Source organism: Erpetoichthys calabaricus, chromosome 5 (genome assembly GCF_900747795.2).
Source record: "Erpetoichthys calabaricus chromosome 5, fErpCal1.3, whole genome shotgun sequence".
Classification (NCBI taxonomy): domain Eukaryota; kingdom Metazoa; phylum Chordata; class Cladistia; order Polypteriformes; family Polypteridae; genus Erpetoichthys; species Erpetoichthys calabaricus.
In genome coordinates, this window is record NC_041398.2 from 215,428,295 (window position 1) to 215,448,549 (window position 20,255).

General features: G+C 41.0%; 1 protein-coding gene across 4 annotated transcripts in view; it reads right to left on the minus strand.

Moving 5' to 3' along the window:
- Positions 1-20,255, minus strand: part of nedd4l (NEDD4 like E3 ubiquitin protein ligase) — a 555,383-nt gene that overhangs the window by 385,090 nt on the left and 150,038 nt on the right. For 3 of the 4 annotated variants that reach the window (XM_051928330.1, XM_028802511.2, XM_028802516.2), the window contains exon 2: positions 6,988-7,061. In XM_051928330.1, coding sequence (XP_051784290.1) covers positions 6,988-7,061 — 74 coding nt within the window. Of the gene's footprint in view, positions 1-6,987; positions 7,062-8,494; positions 8,722-20,255 lie in introns of those variants that run through there. The other variant, XM_051928329.1, reaches the window with a different exon arrangement.

Sequence of the window (20,255 nt, forward strand, 5' to 3'; positions counted from 1 at the left end):
TTTTATAAACAGAAGCTCAATTATAATAAAAAAACAAAAATCCCACTCAAACACATACAAGAAGTATAAAAAAGAAGTGGAAAAAACTATAGTTTATTAACCCAACAGGAGGCCTAAGTCAAGAAAATAGAATTTTGCTACATCAGGTTAAAGGTGACTATGTTGACTCAGGGAAAAGTAATAATTTTTACAATGGTAGTACTATAACATTTGTTTTCATCCTGGATTTAGTAAAAATGATGATTACAAGACCATAAATGCTAATTACATTCAGTTATCTTGATGAAGTATACAGCCAAGAACATCCATCATTTTAAAAATCCTGGTAGACCGCCAACAGATTATCTCATGTATACTGACTTGTCATCCTGAAGAATGACGGACTTTAAATTCTTTTCAAAAGCCGTAACCCCCTCCGAGACACATGACCATCAGCAATCATTCTTTTAAAAGCCTCTAAAAGCTGAACTGAGTGGCACAAGATTTACAGCAAATTACTGTACCTCTACGCTAAAAATCAAACTAGACCAAGATTTTCATGTTTAAGTAAAGCTGTGAACTTTGAGCTACTGTCTGATCATTTCTGAATCAGTTACTATTTGTTTGTAGGCAGACAGTGTGGTGTAGTAGTTAAGGCTTTGGACTTCAAACTGAGTTTGTGCGTTCAAATCTGCTACTGACACCATGTGACCATGAGTACAACACTTCACCTGCCTGTGCTCCATCTGTAACAACAAAAGAAATGCAAACAATTGTATCTCAAATGGTGTAAGTTGCCTTAGAAAAAAGCATCAGCCAGCTGCCTCACTTTCTCTCTCAAACACAGTTGCACTCTCTTCGGTAAGTATTCCTCATTTTTAAACTTTTTGCCCAGGACTTTGCTAAATTCGTACACCTTCTTTTTAACTAGGTAATGCACCGCTCGGATTGCCTTTTCTGCTTTCTTCAACAGTGGCAGAGCATGACAGACAGCCAATTTCGCCTGTCCAGATGTTCATCTGATTCCTGGAACACTGTGTGAATCAGGTATGCATGTTACAGATGAAAGCTGAGCCACTGTGAAGCCACATTTACTTTGGAGATAAGACACACCTGCTTCTCACTCAGGGTAAGTGTGCCTGTTTTCTCGATAGCTATTTAAAACAAAGATAAGGCTATAAATAACTATACTGTGACAAGCTATTACCACTATCCATGGTACATGACACCACATATATTCTCATTATTTTATGATATTAGGCATTATTAATGAAATGCAGCTACAATACACTCATTTATTTATGCTCAGCATTAAGACCTGCCTTTTTCATTCACACATACATTTACCCACTAAGCCAATATTTCAGTCATGTGGCCCCAACGAAACGGCACATTTTTAAGACTCTTCACTTTAACCCTCCAGCTGTGATGACGTTTAGCCACAGAGAGGTCTGCAGCCAGACCATTTGTCTTTTGTACCCAATCAGGGGAAGTGAATGGCTTGGCATCGCTAAATTACCAGTTTGTGGAGACACCCCGCATCAGACCACAGAAATCCAAGTAGCTGAGCATTATTCACTGTAGCTGAAAATGGAAACAACAAAATTGGTAGCAACAAAAATAAACTTTATCCAATCTTGATGATTAATAATAGACAAAATTTAAACCCACCCAGAGCAAGTATATGTACAGTTAGGTCCATAAATATTTGGACAGAGACAACTTTTTTCTAATTTTGGTTCTGTACATTACCACAATGAATTTTAAATGAAACAACTCGGATGCAGTTGAAGTGCAGACTTTCAGTTTTAATTCAGTGGGGTGAACAAAACGATTGCATAAAAATGTGAGGCAACTAAAGCATTTTTTTAACACAATCCCTTCATTTCAGGGGCTCAAATGTAATTGGACAATTGACTCAAAGTCTATTTCATGGGCAGGTGTGGGCAAATCCGTCGTTATGTCATTATCAATTAGGCAGATAAAAGGCCTGGAGTTGATCTGAGGTGTGGTGCTTGCACGTGGAAGATTTTGCTGTGAACAGACAACATGCAGTCAAAGGAGCTGTCCATGCAGGTGAAAGAAGCCATCCTTAAGCTGCGAAAACAGAAAGAACCCATCTGAGAAATTGCTACAATATTATGAGTGGCAAAATCTACAGTTTGGTACATCCTGAGAAAGAAAGCAAGCACTGGTGAACTCAGCAACGCAAAAAGACCTGGACATCCATGGAAGACAACACTGGTGGATGATCGCAGAATCATTTCCATGGTGAAGAGAAACCCCTTCACAACAGCCAACCAAGTGAACAACACTCTCCAGGGGGTAGGCGTATCGATATCCAAGTCTACCATAAAGAGAAGACTGCATGAAAGTAAATACAAAGGGTGCACTGCAGATGTGCTACATTGGACTTTGCTAAAGAACATCTAAAAAAGCCAGCACAGTTCTGGAAAAACATTCTTTGGACAGATGAAACCAAGATCAACCTCTACCAGAATGATGGCAAGAAAAAAGTATGGAGAAGGCGTGGAATAGCTCATTATCCAAAGCATACCACATCATCTGTAAAACACGATGGAGGCAGTGTGATGGCTTGGGCGTGCATGGCTGCCAGTGGCACTGGGACACTAGTGTTTATTGATGATGTGACACCGGACAGAAGCAGCCGAATGAATTCTGAGGTGTTCAGAGACATACTGTCTGCTCAAATCCAGTTAAATGCAGTCAAGCTGATTGGGTGGCGTTTCATGATACAGATGGACAATGACCCAAAACATACAGCCAAAGCAACCCAGGAGTTTATTAAAGCAAAGAAGTGGAAAATTCTTGAATGGCCAAGTCAGTCACCTGATCTTAACCCAATTGAGCATGAAGACTAAACTTCAGACAGAAAGGCCCACAAACAAACAGCAACTGAAAGTCGCTGCAGTAAAGGCCTGGCAGAGCATTATAAAGGAGGAAACCCAGCATCTGGTGATGTCCATGAGTTCAAGACTTCAGGATGTCATTGCCAGCAATGGGTTTTCAACCAAGTATTAGAAATGAACATTTTATTTCCAGTTATTTAATTTGTCCAATTACTTTTGAGCCCCTGAAATGAAGGGATTGTGTTAAAAAAATGCTTTAGCTGCCTCACATTTTTATGCAATCACTTTGCCCCTCCTTTAACCGCCACCTTATTGTGGTGGAGGGGTTTGCGTGTCCCAATGATCCTAGGAGCTCTGTTGTCCGGGGCTTTATGCCCCTGGTAGGGCCACCCAAGGCAAACTGGTCCTAGGTGAGGGATGAGACAAAGAGCGGTTAAACAAACCTCCTATGAAGAAAAACAATTTTGGACGGCATTTTCCCTTGCCCGGACGCGGGTCACCGGGGCCCCCCTCTGGAGCCAGGCCAGGAGGTGAGGCTTGATGGCGAGCGCCTGGTGGCCGGGCCTGCACCCATGGGGCTCGGCCGGGCACAGCCCGAAGAGGCAACGTGGGTCCCCCTTCTCATGGGCTCACCACCTATGGGAGGGGCCAAGGAGGTCGGGTGCAGTGTGAGTTGGGTGGTGGCCGAAGGCGGGGACCTTGGCGGTCCGATCCTCGGCTACAGAAACTGGCTCTTGGGACGTGGAATGTCACCTCTCTGAAGGGGAAGGAGCCTGAGCTAGTGCGCGAAGTTGAGAGGTTCCGGCTAGATATAGGCGGACTCACCTCGACGCACAGCTTCGACTCTGGAACCAATCTCCTTGAGAGGGGCTGGACTCTGTACCACTCTGGAGTTGCCCAGGTGAGAGGCGCCGAGCAGGTGTGGGTATACTTATTGCCCCCCAACTTGGAGCCTGTACATTGGGGTTTACCCCGGTGGATGAGAGGGTAGCCTCCCTTCGCCTTCAAGTGGGGGGACGGGTCCTAACTGTTGTTTGTGTGTATGCACCGAACAGCAGTTCGGAGTACCCACCCTTTTTGGAGTCCCTGGAGGGTGTGCTAGAGGGCATACCTTCTGGGGACTCCCTCGTTCTGCTGGGAGACTTCAATGCTCACGTGGGCAATGACAGTGAGACCTGGAAGGGCGTGATTGGGAGGAATGGCCCCCCCGATCTGAACCCGAGCGGTGTTTTGTTATTGGACTTCTGTGCTCGTCACGGATTGTCCATAACGAACACCATGTTCAAGCATAGGGGTGTTCATATGTGCACTTGGCACCAGGACACCCTAGGCCTCAGTTCGATGATCGACTTTGTGGTCGTGTCGTTGGACTTGCGGCCACATGTCTTGGACACTCGGGTGAAGAGAGGGGCGGAGCTGTCAACTGATCACCACCTGGTGGTGAGTTGGCTTCGATGGTGGGGGAGGATGCCGGTCAGGCGTGGTAGGCCCAAATGTGTTGTGAGGGTCTGCTGGGAACGTCTGGCAGAGCCCCCTGTCAGAAGTAGCTTCAACTCCCACCTCCGACAGAACTTCGACCACATCCCGAGGGAGGTGGGGGACATTGAGTCCGAATGGGCCATGTTCCGTGCCTCTATTGTTGAGGCAGCTGACCGGAGCTGTGGCCATAAGGTGGTCGGTGCCTCTCGTGGCGGCAATCCCCGAACCCGTTGGTGGACACCGGCAGTGAAGGATGCCGTCAAGCTGAAGAAGGAGTCCTACAGGACCCTTTTGTCCTGTGGGACCCTGGAGGCAGCTGATAGGTACCGGCAGGCCAAGCGGAATGCAGCTTTGGTGGTTGCTGAGGCAAAAACTCGGGCGTGGGAGGAGTTTGGGGAGGCCATGGAGAACGACTTTCGGACGGCTTCGAGGAGATTCTGGTCCACCATCCGGCGTCTCAGGAAGGGGAAGCAGTGCAGTGTCAACACTGTATATGGTGGGGATGGTGCGCTGCTGACCTCGACTCGGGACGTTGTGGGTTGGTGGGGGGAGTACTTCGAAGACCTCCTTAATCCCATTAACATGCCTTCCAATGAGGAAGCAGAGCCTGGGGACTCAGAGGTGGGCTCCCCCATCTCTGGGACTGAGGTCACCGAGGTGGTCAAAAAACTCCTTGGTGGCAGGGCCCCGGGGGTGGATGAGATACGCCCGGAGTTCCTCAAGGCTCTGGATGTTGTAGGACTGTCTTGGCTGACACGCCTCTGCAACATCGCATGGACATCAGGGACAGTGCCTCTGGATTGGCAGACCGGGGTGGTGGTCCCCCTCTTTAAGAAGGGGGATTGGAGGGTGTGTTCCAACTACAGAGGGATCACACTCCTCAGCCTCCCTGGAAAAGTCTATTCAGGGGTCCTGGAGAGGAGGGTCCGTTGGATAGTCGAGCCTCGGATTCAGGAGGAACAGTGTGGTTTTCGTCCTGGTCACGGAACAGTGGACCAGCTCTATACCCATAGCAGGGTCCTGGAGGGTGCATGGGAGTTTGCCCAACCAGTCTACATGTGTTTTGTGGACTTGGAAAAGGCATTCGACCGTGTCCCTCGGGGAATCCTGTGGGGGGTACTCAGAGAGTATGGGGTACTGGCCCCCCTGATAAGGGCTGTTCGGTCCCTGTACGATCGGTGTCAGAGCTTGGTCCGCATTGCCGGCAGTAAGTCGAACCCGTTTCCAGTGAGAGTTGGACTCCGCCAGGGCTGCCCTTTGTCACCGATTCTGTTCATAACTTTTATGGACAGAATTTCTAGGCGCAGCCAGGGCGTTGAGGGGGTCCGGTTTGGTGGGCTCAGGATTGGGTCACTGCTTTTTGCATATGATGTTGTCCTGTTTGCTTCATCAGGCCGTGATCTTCAGCTCTCTCTGGATCGGTTCGCAGCCGAGTGTGAAGCGGCTGGGATGAGAATCAGCACCTCCAAATCCGAGACCATGGTCCTCAGCCGGAAAAGGGTGGAGTGCCCTCTCAGGGTTGGTAGCGAGATCCTGCCCCAAGTGGAGGAGTTCAAGTATCTCGGGGTCTTGTTCACGAGTGAGGGAAGAATGGAGCGTGAGATCGACAGGCGGATCGGTGCGGCATCCGCAGTAATGCGGGCTCTGCATCGGTCTGTCGTGGTGAAAAAGGAGCTGAGCCGCAAGGCGAAGCTCTCAATTTACCAGTCGATCTATGTTCCTACCCTCACCTATGGTCATGAGCTATGGGTAGTGACCGAAAGAACGAGATCGTGAATACAAGCGGCTGAAATGAGTTTCCTCCGCAGGGTGTCTGGGCTTTCCCTTAAAGATAGGGTGAGAAGCTCAGTCATCCGGGAGGGGCTCAGAGTAGAGCCACTGCTCCTCCGCATCGACAGGAGTCAGATGAGGTGGCTCAGGCATCTGATCAGGATGCCTCCTGGATGCCTCCCTGGTGAGGTGTTCCGGGCACGTCTAACCGGGAGGAGGCCCCGGGAAAGACCCAGGACACGCTGGAGGGACTATGTCTCTCGACTGGCCTGGGAACGCCTTGGGATTCTCCCGGAAGAGCTAGAAGAAGTGGCCGGGGAGAGGGAAGTCTGGGCATCTCTGCTCAAGCTGCTGCCCCCGCGACCCGACCTTGGATAAGCGGGAGACAATGGATGGATGAATGGATGGCACTTTGTTCACCCCACTGAATTAAAGCTGAACGTCTGCACTTCAACTGCATCTGAGTTCTTTCATTTAAAATTCATTGTGGTAATGTACAGAACCAAAATTAGAAAAAAGTTATCTCTGTCCAAATATTTATGGACCTAACTGTATCTGCCATGATTTCTGAAAAGCTACAGTGCATTGTCTTCCCTTCTCTGCATAAGATCTGATGGCACAATATTTCACTGAATTATGTCCTTAAGTAAAAAAAAATGAGCCTGTAAAAATCTCCATTTTCCAGCAGATTACTTGGCTTTCAAGTGTTTGAAGCACTTCCACTCGTATTTCACAGATATTACTCCACCTAAGGATGACCATTTCCCTGCCTATTATATGCTTCTCAAATTTAAATTCCTTATAAAATGTATGCAACACAACATAAGGATTGGTGTGCAAAATCTTTATCAAAAAAAACAAAAAAACAAAAAAAACCACTCTACTGTACCTGGCACCAAAGATGTCCTTCTTTGCCAGATCAATGCCCGCAATAACCTTGACACGAAGAACTCGAGATTCATCCTGCAGACAAAAAATAAATAATTATAAAAATGCAGAATATAAGTCTCTATTCACATGCTGGCAAATCTGAATAGAGAATCTAGATAAACTGTTGTAATTCACACTCGCCTGCTTGTGCCAAAGGTTCTGTCATAAGGACAAATCAGAAGGTGAACCTATTTAAAAATTCCAACATATCAATAAGACACTTCTCTTGACTCTTATTTCATACTGCCAGGCTTGCTGTTTTGAGTTAGCATTACAGATTGAAAGAGAAAATCAATCTTTAGCTATTTTATGCAGACTCTTTTCAGAAATAGCGTGGCAATTTGGAGCAACATTACAGAAACCAAAACAAAAATGATTAAATAAAGGCATTCAAAAAAGAAAAAAAGAATCTGATCTAACCTTATAAAGAACTGAGCCTCAAAATGCAGCTTTCAGCACTAAAATCAAAGCAAACATTTGATAAAACCGACAAATTAAAAAGATACTTGCTAATGGATTGGCATGTCCCATATATCACCATAGAAAGGAGTGTCATTAAAATATTCCTTATCTAAAACAGTGTTTCAGTTTGTTACTGTTCATTCATATAGCACCTCCCAAGGTGAAAACCACCATAGCACAAGAACAATACAAACAACAGAACAGAGAAAAAAGGGGCAAGTTCTGATATACCCTGGGGGTCACACTACGAGACTGGGGGCAGTTGTGTTGTGTCTTAAAATATAGATGGTTAACCTTTGCAAAATATACACTCAATGGTTGCTGTCAACTGAAAGTCAAGTATCAGGCTATCCTCCCTTGCACCTTACACTGCAGACAGGTTTAGCAAAACCAGCATTATACACAGTAATGCTAACTATAAAAAACTGTCGGGTTTTAGAAAAGAACTGATTGAAATATAAAACCGTGATTCAAAAAATATGCAAGTCAATCAATACCTTCTTATTATTAGTTCAGGAAATACGCTTTATTTAGCTTAGGACTGACATACATAACGGTGATTCCAAAAATAAATATGTCGATCAATATCTTCTAATATAAGATCAGAAAAAAACGCTTTACTTAACCTAGGTCTAAACAAATAAACCTCTGTTCACATTCAATTATTCAAAAGCATATTAAACGGTTTTCAGGAGGAGTTCTAAAGAAAGTCAAAACAAGCATTAAATTCATTCATTTTCTAAACGTATTTATTATTCCAATATTTGGATTCCTCAGAGCCAATGTGTTTATAAAGCATCAGGAACTGGCAGGAACCACATGGAGGTACAGCGCCAGTTCATCGCTGTTCATGTTCATGCACGGCGACAAAATGAATTAACAACCACAATAAGCTGTAAATTTTATATGGACAGGGAAGAATCTGGACTGAGGAGATGCGAGACTACAGTACTGACCACCACTGAGCTGTTCATATATTTTAGATGCTAAACTCAGCGGCTTACCATAAAAACATTACAATGATGCTCTTAATGGGAAAATACCAGCAGCAATGCCTAAGATTGATCCTTCATCCCGATTACGTGACTCAGTAACCAAAGTCCTCACTAAACCCTACAGCTCCTTCTGATGTCATTCTCAGTCACACTACAATTTGGCCAAAACAATACAACATTATAATCTTCAATGAAAATATTCACACCTTACTAGTATATGCTAGCAAAAGTTCAGCCCGGTATAAAACCTTGACACAACTTGTTTCACTCAAAGTGATTCTTCTGATATCAGAATCATATGTGAATCATTAATTGTTCAATAAATGTGCCCACTATCAGCTTTACTCTCATTCTGTGTGTGTGTCTCAGTGTTTTCATATCGGTGTTAAGTTACAATATTGTTCATGATCTTGCAAAGTGGCAACAAGTACAGTGGGCAGTGTGGTGCAGTGGGTAAGGCTTTGGACTTCAAACCCCAAGTTGTGATATTGAGTAAGTCACTTCACCTGCCTGTGCTCCAACTGGAAAATCAAAAATAAATGTAACCAATTATATCAAGAAAGTTGTAAGTCACCAAATAAGTAAATGTAAATATTATGTGCAGCTTAGAGCAATATCCTGCCTTGTTTTCCTTCTTCTTTTTCTGCTACTACTTTAAAAATTATTATTATTAGCAAATGAAGTACCATTATTATATCTTATTGGAGAGGCCTTAGCATGAGACTCATAAAACTATAAAACATTGTAAGTGCCCAGTTACAACTCAGGTTGTCATAAAGTCGTGACGTCATTCATTCTCAAACATAAACTCCCAGCTGGGGGTGCGGGTAGCATGCTTCATAACTAATTCTCATGTCCTACTATGGGGTAGGAAGAATTCTTATCCTAGACAGATTTGAAGTGCAATTCCAAGGAGTAATTCTGAGACGCATGATAAATAAGGGCACTGCTCTTCATTTAAGTCATAAGTGTCGACAAACACAATATGCTTAAGCGAATTAAGCACAATTATAATCTTTCAGCTTTTTACTGAACCCACCAATCAAATATTCACAGTCTGCTGTGAAAAAATTAAGTTAAACAACTAGCTGAACCTCCCTTAGGCTGCAATAACTCTCTAACAAGCACTTCCAGCAGCTGTGGATCAGACCTACACAACATTATGGAGTAATTGAGGACCATTTTTCAATACAGGTACATAACTGCTTCAGCTCAGCCATATTCTTAGGACATCATTCCACAGTATCTCCATCAGGTTAAAGTCTGGGCTCTGACTAGGCCACTCCAAAAGATGGATTTTCTTGCAGCCATTCTCTAGTAGATTTACATCAATGTTTAGGGTTATTGTCCTGCTGCATCATCCAGCTTCTACTGAGCTTCCAGGCCCCAAATCAACAAGGACCTACATTAAGGTGACAAGATCTCATATGGCTATTATATTTTTTTGGGCCTACTGAAAGCCTGGAGCATTATAACATGAGGTATATGCCTCATTCTGATGGTTTTTTTTTTGCTAAACCAGAAGGTTTTTATTAACTGAAAGGAGTAGTAAAAATAGTCTTTTATCATATCTCTTGGCCAATTGTACAGCTGCTGAGCTGCCCAAGTTAGTCACTTACCTTCAACCAATCAACTTTAAGCTTAGCCTCTTACATAATAAAAGGAGGTCATAATTGTCAATGGAAATCCTCAGATTTACTGTGCTGTTTGATGCTGCATCGAGATGCCTTATAGCCTAAACTTCAAGTTGGACTATCACCGAGTTATCCTATAATTTTCATGAAAATATGTATACACGTTTTTTAGTGATGCGCAGATATATTCAGACACACACAAGGTCCACTTTATTTATAAAGACTTAACTGTATTTTCCAGGTTTGTCTGAATATAATTTCAAAAGTACACAGTAAATTTAAAAATAAATTGTGTTTACACTAAATATCAGTGATCTCAGTTTCATATGTCAGTTTATGACTACTAGTTAACAAAGTATGGCTTCAAATGTGACAAGAAAGGATGGTGTCATCTGAAGTGGCTTGGGGCTATGAAGAAATAATGAGGGAAATAAACTGAACAAAAAGTTTAATGTAATGGATGGGAAACTACCCCAAATTCCCTGCCTGAAAAGCAAGAGTTCCAGCCATTATACTACCATCACAACATATGCAAGTGCTGCATCTCAGTTGGCAGATCACACTATAGGATTTAATGCCACTTGTTCTGACCACAGCTGTTCCCGCAGAGGTGGTAATGTTGAAATTGCACATCAAAAGCCTGACATAGGGTGAGAAGCGCCTGTATGCAGGAAGAACAGGGAAATAGAAATAATGCTTCATAGGTATAAAGACAAATAAGGCAGCACTTCAGAGCAGAAGTTTCTGGGGAAAACTGATGAATGTCACAACTGAGATAGATAGATAGATAGATAGATAGATAGATAGATAGATAGATAGATAGATAGATAGATAGATAGATAGATAGATAGATAGATAGATAGATAGATAGATAGATAGATAGATAGATAGATAGATAGATAGATAGATAGATAGATAGATAGATAGATAGACAGACAGACAGACAGACAGACAGACAGACAGACAGACAGACAGACAGACAGACAGACAGACAGACAGACAGACAGACAGACAGACAGACAGACAATAAATGAAGCACAGACAAGGCATATTTGTCATGTACAAGGAAAATGTGAAATTCTAACTTTCTTCAGAAGTAATGTGCTTTAACATGTTTAAATCCAGCAACTACTGAAAAATATTAAGCTAAACTATCATACTAGGTGCAAACCACCAGACAGTGAGTGGAGATTTCAGTACATCTACGAACCATTAAACAGTTTTTCTTGAGATGTTAAATTTGCCTAAGAATTTTGTCTCATTAAAGAGTAAAAAAAGGAGAGAAAGGGAAAGGAATGGTAGACAGGCAGAGTCCTACCTTTTTTCAGTCCTGCATTACACTGACAGGACATATTTTCAGAGATTTAACTTAACAGCACAGAGCTGAAAATACACAGTAGTAGCCCAACAGTGTGAATGTAACTGGCTTAATGGCACACATATTTTATTTATGTGATCATAACTGAGCGGCAATGAGACCTTCTCTGAAAAATTCCTGGCACATCCTGAAACAACATGGACAACTTTAAAATTCTAGTCTTAATACGCCGCCATTTTCCATAATGCCATATCTTAATGCCAATATTCTGCATCTATTCATTCATTAATTTTCTAAATCATGCTAATTACAATTAGGATGTGATCCAAGCTTGCCCCTATAGCTGCCAAGATATATTCAGACATATGCAAATAACATAAATATAACACCAGGTTATGTCACTTGCAGACATTCTCAAATGATTCTCCATTTATGGAGTGTTTTGATAAAGGAGGATGTGTATAATTGTGATCTGGAAGAGAACTTAAAGAACTCTTTTCTTTCAGCCAAACTGAGTAACCAAGCAAAAAGAGCCTAAGACAGGCAGGTGGTCAACAAGAAACCACTCTAACACAGCTTTAGAGGTCATCTGGTGAGAAGGTAAAACCTGTCAATAAGATGACCATCTCAGCAGCACTCCATCAGCCAGGTGTTTGGGGTAGACTGGTTAGACAAAAGGTACTCCTCAGTGAAAGGCATCTGGCAGCCCAGTTAGAGTTTGCCCAATGGCATTTAAAGGACCTCGACAGCATGAGAAAATTATTCTCTGGTCTCATAAGACAAAAACTGAGCTCTATGGGCAACTCCAAGCACTATGTCTGGTGAAGACCAGACACTGCTCATTAACTGCCTAGTACCATCTCTACAGTGAAGCATGATGGTGGCATCATCATTCTGTGGAGGTGCTTCTGAGTGGCAGACAGGGAGACTGATTAGAATTGAGGGAGGTTGAATGTAGCTAAACAACAGAGATTTCCTTGAAGTAAACCTGCTCCAGAGAGCACACGACCTCAAGACTGGTGTGACATTTCACCTATGAGCATAACAAAGACCTGAAATGCTGGAGAAGCTTCAGAATAAAGTCTCAGATTTTCTTTGAGTGGCCCAGACAAAGCCCAGCTTAAACCCCTTGGAGAGACCTGTACTGTAAATGGCAGTGTGCAGATGTTTCCTATCTAATCCAATGGAGCTTGAGAGGATCTGCCAGGAAGAATGAGATAAGCTGCTCAAATCCAGGTGTGCAATGCTTGTAGAGACTCATCTAAGAAGACTCAAAGTTGTAACTGCTGCTAAAGAGTACTGAAATAGGGGTCTGAATACTTATATGAGTAAGAAACTTCAATTTTTGATTTTTAATAAAATTTGCAAACCTTTCAGAAGACATATTTTCATTTAGTCATAAGATATCGAGTGTACATCGAGTGGCAAAAATGGCAAATTTATCAATTTAAAATTAAATATTTAATGCAATAAAGTGTGCAGAAAGTGAATGGCTCTAAGGAATTGGTTTATCCACTGTATGTATTCAACAACTAATAATGTTAACTGTCTTTTGGTGGATAAAATAAAAACTATTTCAATAGCAGTGATCTCATCCAAAGTTTGCTTTGCTACCCGATCAGTCCTGACTTCATGGTGTTTTCTTCCCTCTTTACTGAAGTGCTTCAATAAACGAAGATTTTTTTTGGATCTGCTCATGTTTCCTCATTCAACATCAAAGTTAGGTAGTTGGACATTTCAAAACCTAAGATTTCTTCCATTATGGTATTCATGGCTAAGTGAACTTTAACTTTAGTATGGAGAAGGTATATGCAAGGAAAATGTCTTGAATGCTGCCAAATGGGTAATGCAATTGAGAGATTTAAGGGCACTTTGCAATTGAAAATTAGTCAACTGTACCCACATGTTGAAAATACTGAATCTCTTATAGTTTAATAAAATATCATAAATAAACCATGCTTTTCTTCATGTTCTGTCATCCACATTAAAAAATGTGTCATTCTTGAGAATACAGACACGGCATGTCAGATGCATCTCTAATTCCGGATTCATTAACAAATGGAGATTACACTATAGCGTAATTGCATTAATGCCTGCGTTACTGACAAAGCCTGACAGTATTTTTCACGGTTTGTTTTTGGCAGGATTTTGTTACAAAGTGATGCTTCTTCCTCCACCTCCTCCTCCTCTTCTTTTATAAACTCCGGCTCCAAAAACACAAGTTTGTGCTGCTATATTGATTCATACTTTGTACTCACTGCAGAACTGCTATCTATATGTATGCATTAGGACACGGGCCAGGAAAAATCCTTATTTCAGAGGAGTGACCTGCAATAATGGTTATGTGGGAAAGAAGCTGTTTAACTCTAAGGAAGATGGTTAGTGGCACTCAAAACGTTGTGAGGTAACCATTAAAGGGCCCTGAACTTCTCCTGCAAACCCCATTATTTCTGTGATGCAATCGGTACTTCACGGGTGATGCCCTTCCCCTCCTTATTGCTTTGATGATTGCACACTGCATGCTAGCAAGAGGAAAGCGGTACATAACGCAGGCGCACCAGGGTGACACACAATTGTGCAATGAACCTGAGAGTCTTGAGTAAGATAGGAGGGATGGTATTGTAAGTTATCCATTATTTGCTCCTGAACTATTTTGGTACCGGTACTGGGGTCCGAAAGCTACTATTGAGACAAAAGTCAAGCTTTAAGTACCAATTCAACACTATATAACATACAACGGGATAATGAAAAGTAACCATTCTTAAATCGAATAGGTCACCTGAAAAAGAAATGCTAAGTTTACATAAAAGACCCATGGCCTCCATTCATCTTCTTTGTTAGCAAACAGTCATAACGTGTGTGCAGCTTATCAACTCAGAATATCTACTTCTATAAGAGCGAGCAGGCTACTTGTTCTCGACTCCCACTCTACATTGTCAAACTGAGCATCTTCCCCTGAGATATTCTGCTTGTGTATATTTCACTGAGAGATACCTTAGCATTCACTCTGTTCAGACTTTATGGATAATGTCCCTATGAGGTCTTACCTCTCCAAGATATGTTACGCTCCCCTAACATGTTACAGTAGGACAGTACCTTCAGTTCAGACATTTCTCTGGAGCTATTCACTAAAATTTCTTTGGATGTGATGACTAAATGGTATCACCTAATGTAAATGAACATGGCAGAGCACTCAGCTCTGTAAAATACCTGGCACCTATTGATTTCGAGTGTTGATTTGGCTCAACAAAGACAATGACTTTGCATTACTGTGTAGTACAACCAGCAAAGACGAATATTAACTTTTCAAAGACATGATTGTTCAGTCTCATTTCATATAATAAACTACTGACTTACACTATTGTACTGCTAAAGTCACATCTTCACATGCGGAAAGTCATGTGCTGGAAACATCAGAAACAAATAATTCAAATGTCTTCAAAATGAAGCAGTTTTGAGCAGACACTCCTTTAATTTCTGTCATCTTCAGCATACTGGGTTCACAAATGGAAGAATCACACTTGAAACTGACACAGTTACTTTTAGTCGTTCATTTTTTGAAGAGCTACAGTACATATTTTTGTACGTAAAAATTAATGAGGCAGAACGAGAAGGTGGCACACAACTGGAAAAATAGGTCACTAGCAAACTGGCACATTCAACACAGTTCAAGGGTTTCAGGCATGTTTGATTCAGTGTTACATAATATATAAAGCACAACACTGCCACAGATTAGATTGAAGATGTCAGTCACTATCATACAGTGTGATTACTAAGAAAAGTCCAACAGAAGCCAGTTTTCAGCTTACTAGTAGTTAGTCTTTGAGAGTTAAGAAGCAGCAGGGAAAATAACAGCAAGCCTTTTAAAACATTACCACAGTTTCCATCTACTGGCACATTCGTCTCCAGCCAACTTACTTCAGCAGCAGTATACTGAAAACAGGCACTAGAAATAGACAACTTAACAAACACCAGTGTTACGTCTAGAGTAGTAAGGTCTGTAAGCCATCAGCTGGCTTCTAGAGCTAAGAGATGACCTGAATTCATCCTATCTAAAGCTTAGGTGTGAATGAAATTCCAGCAGTATGTCATCAATCCTCACATCATAGGCTTTACCGCTTGTGCCTGTCACAGTGTAATAAATTTCTCATTGTAGGACAGACAAAAGAGTGCAACATTGGTGAATCTATGCATCTACAGTATGACACCAAAATGTACTCTTTGAAGATGCCAGGAGCACAGGTGAGGCCATGGGCACACAACCATTCTCTGGTTTTTCAGTCTAAAGTGAACTTGTTTAACATTAGGACCATTTTAATGTTGCTATAAAACTTTTGTTCTTCTAGGCATTCCAGGACCACTCAGTGACGTGCCCATTTGATTATAAATGGATTGCCCTTAAATAAGAACACTGCACTGACTGATCAATGTGTTCTGTGTACTGTACTGTATTGTATTGTATTGACCCCCTTCTTTTGACACCCACTGCACGCCCAATCTACCTGGAAAGGGGTCTCTCTTTGAACTGCCTTTCCCAAGGTTTCTTCCATTTTTCCCTACTAGGTTTTTTTGGGAGTTTTTCCTTGTCTTCTTAGAGAGTCAAGGCTGGGGGGCTGTCAAGAGGCAGGGCCTGTTAAAGCCCATTGCGGCACTTCCTGTGTGATTTTGGGCTATACAAAAATAAACTGTATTGTATTCAGAATTCATTATGTGACATGGCAGTCAGCTTAAAAAAGGCTGATTGTCCACCAGGTTTATGAGATAGCAAATCTGAGCCAAGTTCAGACATTTCATTTCCTTAATCTAATAAAAGATCATAATTGATGTGGATGGTGTACTGAGATGGCAGTGAGGAAAGGACAGAAAGTAAAGTGAATGGAAAGATGCTCTTACCAAGTGATGGCCATTTAGATGGTAAAGAAAGAAAAGCAAGTAAAGGAGACAACTGAAGAGACCAATGCATTGTTGTTACGCACATGGCTACTTAAGTGAAGCTCTTAGAAAGCTTCCTTTGGTTAGTGTGGCTTTGTCCATGCCTGATAAAACCAGTGTGATGAAGTTACTTAGTGGTTTCTATGTATTTAGTAATATGGGAGCATAAGTAAGGCAAACAGTGCACTGTGAATGCCATGCATATTCACTAGCATGTCACCATCAGCAATGCAAAAAGCTCAATGACTTTGATTGTTTGATCTAATTTATTCAGTAATATGGGAATGCAAGTTAAACTGAGATCACAACGTGATTGCTATTGGCTCCATCATTCTGTCTAACAAAAAGGAAGTGAAGTCTACGGCTAGTGGGGACAAAATGACCTCAGGTACCAACATGGGAAATCAAATTATAGTAAAAAGGTACCATGCTGTGATTGTTAACAACCTCCATTCCACTTAGCAACACAAGATGGAAAGTGAGGAACACGGACAGCTGAACTTATCAAGCCACAACCATTTATTTAATAAGACAGGAAAGCCAGTGAGGTAGACAGCTGGATGAGAACTGATGTACTTCCCCATTACTTTAACATGAACAATCATGACTTGTAGACTGCAGGCATTATATTGAATGCAATAAGCAATCAGCTTTTTCAAAGCTTTTGCTCACAAGGACTGCGATGACCTATAAATTAACACTCAGACAGAGCAGTGGTGTAAGTTAATTCTATGAATTTTGCATATTTGCCTGTTTAATATTATCTATCTTATCTGCACATCCCCTCTCTGACACACTGTGTACTTTCAGCCAGCAAATTATTCAGCAGAAGTGTGTCAAGAAACCCTACTGGGGCTCCTTTATAAAAATGGCAATATTTTTTCTTTTATGTCATTTGGTGTGTGTTTAGACCATAGTGTGTGTGTAAATATATTTATTTATCCATCTAGTTATGTATTTATTTATTTAAAGAGATTCTGTAAAAAGGCAATTTTCCCCCTGGGGAAAATCTATCTATCTATGCCATTTTTTATTATCTTCTAAGTGTATAAATCACATTATAATCTCAGAACAGAATGAACAGACACCCTTTAACTATGTAAGTTTTACACCCGAGTGTATATATTTGCCCCAAGGGAATTGGAGACACAATAGATATGTACTCTTGACAAGATTAAGAGTTTTGAACTTCCTTTGATGACTGAAGCTTTTGGGCAGAGCCGTTTATCACTAGAGCCACTATCCAGTTATTTGTGGGTAACATCACAATATTTTTATTAGGGTTTTACATCAAGAATATACTGTTACTCACTATGTTCTATCTTTCATTTCATTCGGTTTATGTTTATCCTATCCTTATTGAATACTTTGATTTTAATTTTTTTACTCCTTCTACACATCTTGAATGATTGTAGTATTATGTGTTTAGCAGGTTCAAGAGTATGCAGCTGCAGTGTCCTAATATTAATATTACATATTATTTGACTGATGCGTTTACCTAATGCAAATTACAGCATAATTTTCATATATATTTGCATAATTTGTTACATTTCATTTTTTCAATTGTAGCACAGGCAGCTGAAGTGACTTCCTCATGGTCACAGAGTCCCAGTAGCAGGATTTGAACCCACAACTTCAGGGATCCTACAAATATTGTGTACAGAAAAGCTCTTAGTCAGTTACATAGTACTTCTGATACACCAGATTAATTGATGGCACCATAACGGAGGCCCACTGTCTTACAAAATTTGCAATACAGCTAGTAGTTATAATAAAAGCAAATAACCCCATAAGGTGGTCCATCACAGTGAGAAAAAATGTAGTACCTAGTAAAACAACACAGACACACAGGGGGAATGCAAGCTACACACAGACAATCAGGAGCGCAAGACGTGCAAAGTGGCAGTGCTAATCAGTGTGCTACTGTGCCAGCTAAGCTAAGGATATGTTAACTATATTTTAACTAAACATCTCAAATTTCTTAAATTAATAGCATTCATACCTACCACCTTATGCTAACCACTCAACTATTGTTAAAACTGCTAAAAATTTAAACTCCTACTGAAAAACAGTATACTGTACTATGGATGAAAAATTTTTTTAAAAATCTATTCTTTTAACATATTTATTTTATATTCTCCACATCAGTTTTGTAAGTCTGACTGTTTCATTGGAAAATTCTACATGTAAAATAAAACACGTATTTATTTAAAGTGTGTATATTTATTTATGTATGTATGTATGTATTTATTTATTTAAACAGCTTTGTGTAAAAAGTCAAACTTACCCCTGGGGACAAAGGACGTTCGATACATCTATCTAAATCTATTAAAATAGAAATAAATTATTTGAGTGTCCGATAACTTTACTAAAAATGATAAATTACTGTAAACATTACAAAGATGCCTGAAAGAGTAATATCAAAGAGCTTTTCAAATTTTGGGTTTTTAATGCCCAACAGAGAGAGACCCCAAACTATGTGAAATTTAGGTGGGTAAAAATGAATTTCAAACCCTGTACAAACAGAACTTTTGTTTCTTTCTATTTATATATCATCCCATTCCCATCTGAATACAAATCCGGCCTGGTGCTGTCTTTTGCCGCATCAAGACTGGTGCCTCAGTCCTTAAGATTTGACAGTTTGTTAGGCTGCAGGCCAAACAGATTTACAAACAGATACTTACCTTGCCTGTGCAGAATGCAAATAAAAACATACTGCGAGGAAACTAAACTGCACCTTTATATCCATGTCAGTGAACCTTTCTAAAGAGCATCCTTTGTTTAAATGTTATAAATGCCAAAAGCTTTAGCATCTCACTGAGCAGAGTTTCTAGCTTGGCGCTGCAAGAGGTCGTTCAGAGATGCAAAGCATGTAGAAAAAAGAAAGCATTTACCTAAAGCAGTGTATTATATTTTATAAGCTAATTGAACCGCTCTTGACTATGCGACAGTGAGCACAGCGTCCTTGTTGGTAAGAGGTTGTATTTGAAACTCACATTTGGCAAGGCTGCACCTTTCTCTTGGTTTTTTTTTTTTTTTGTATGTTCCCAGGTAATTCATTCAATTGAGCCATGCAGAAATATTTCAAAGTGTCTCTGTGGAAGTTTTACTACGTAACCCTTACTCTTTTTACTAGCATTTTACAAAATTGCTCCCCACAATCACACCATCAAGAAAATGAGCAAGGATACTCATCCTGTCATAACTACAGTTGTTCTCCATTAACAAAGACTGATATGGTTTTTATTTCTCACTATGATGCTGCCTCATATGAATTTCACACTTGATTGCCAGCAGAACATCCCTTAAACTTTGCTTGTTCACGGATTGCTGCAGTTGGCACATGAGTAGCTTTACATTTTACGCCAACAGCTTAGTGGAAGATCTGAAGTGATGACTGAAATGCCTTTTGCCAGCAATCTGAGTTTATTGTGAATTGGATGTTGGTTTTGGAGTGAAAGGAACTATCTGTGCATCAAGGAGATGGATACATTGAAAATCAGCCCAAGCGCCTGGAAAGCTTTTGTCGTATTTTCTCTTCTCCACTTCTCTTCTTGAGATGCTGTGTGTAGCAGCCAGACTTCTATATACTGCATATATATATATATATATATATATATATATATATATATATATACACACACACACACACACACACACAGTGTCTAGCGAAAGTAGTCATCGCCCTCAGTGTTATGCAACAAAACACAAAAAACAGAGAGGGATGAATACTTTCACAAGGCGCTATATACCACGTCATCCCCTCTGTAGAACACATTCAAACAATACTGAATTCTCTGTTCACTGAAAGCCCTCAAGTCACCTGGACCCAAAGGCAGCACATTTCAAAGTTTGAACAAAGCTGCATTTTGAATTAGTGGTTCCT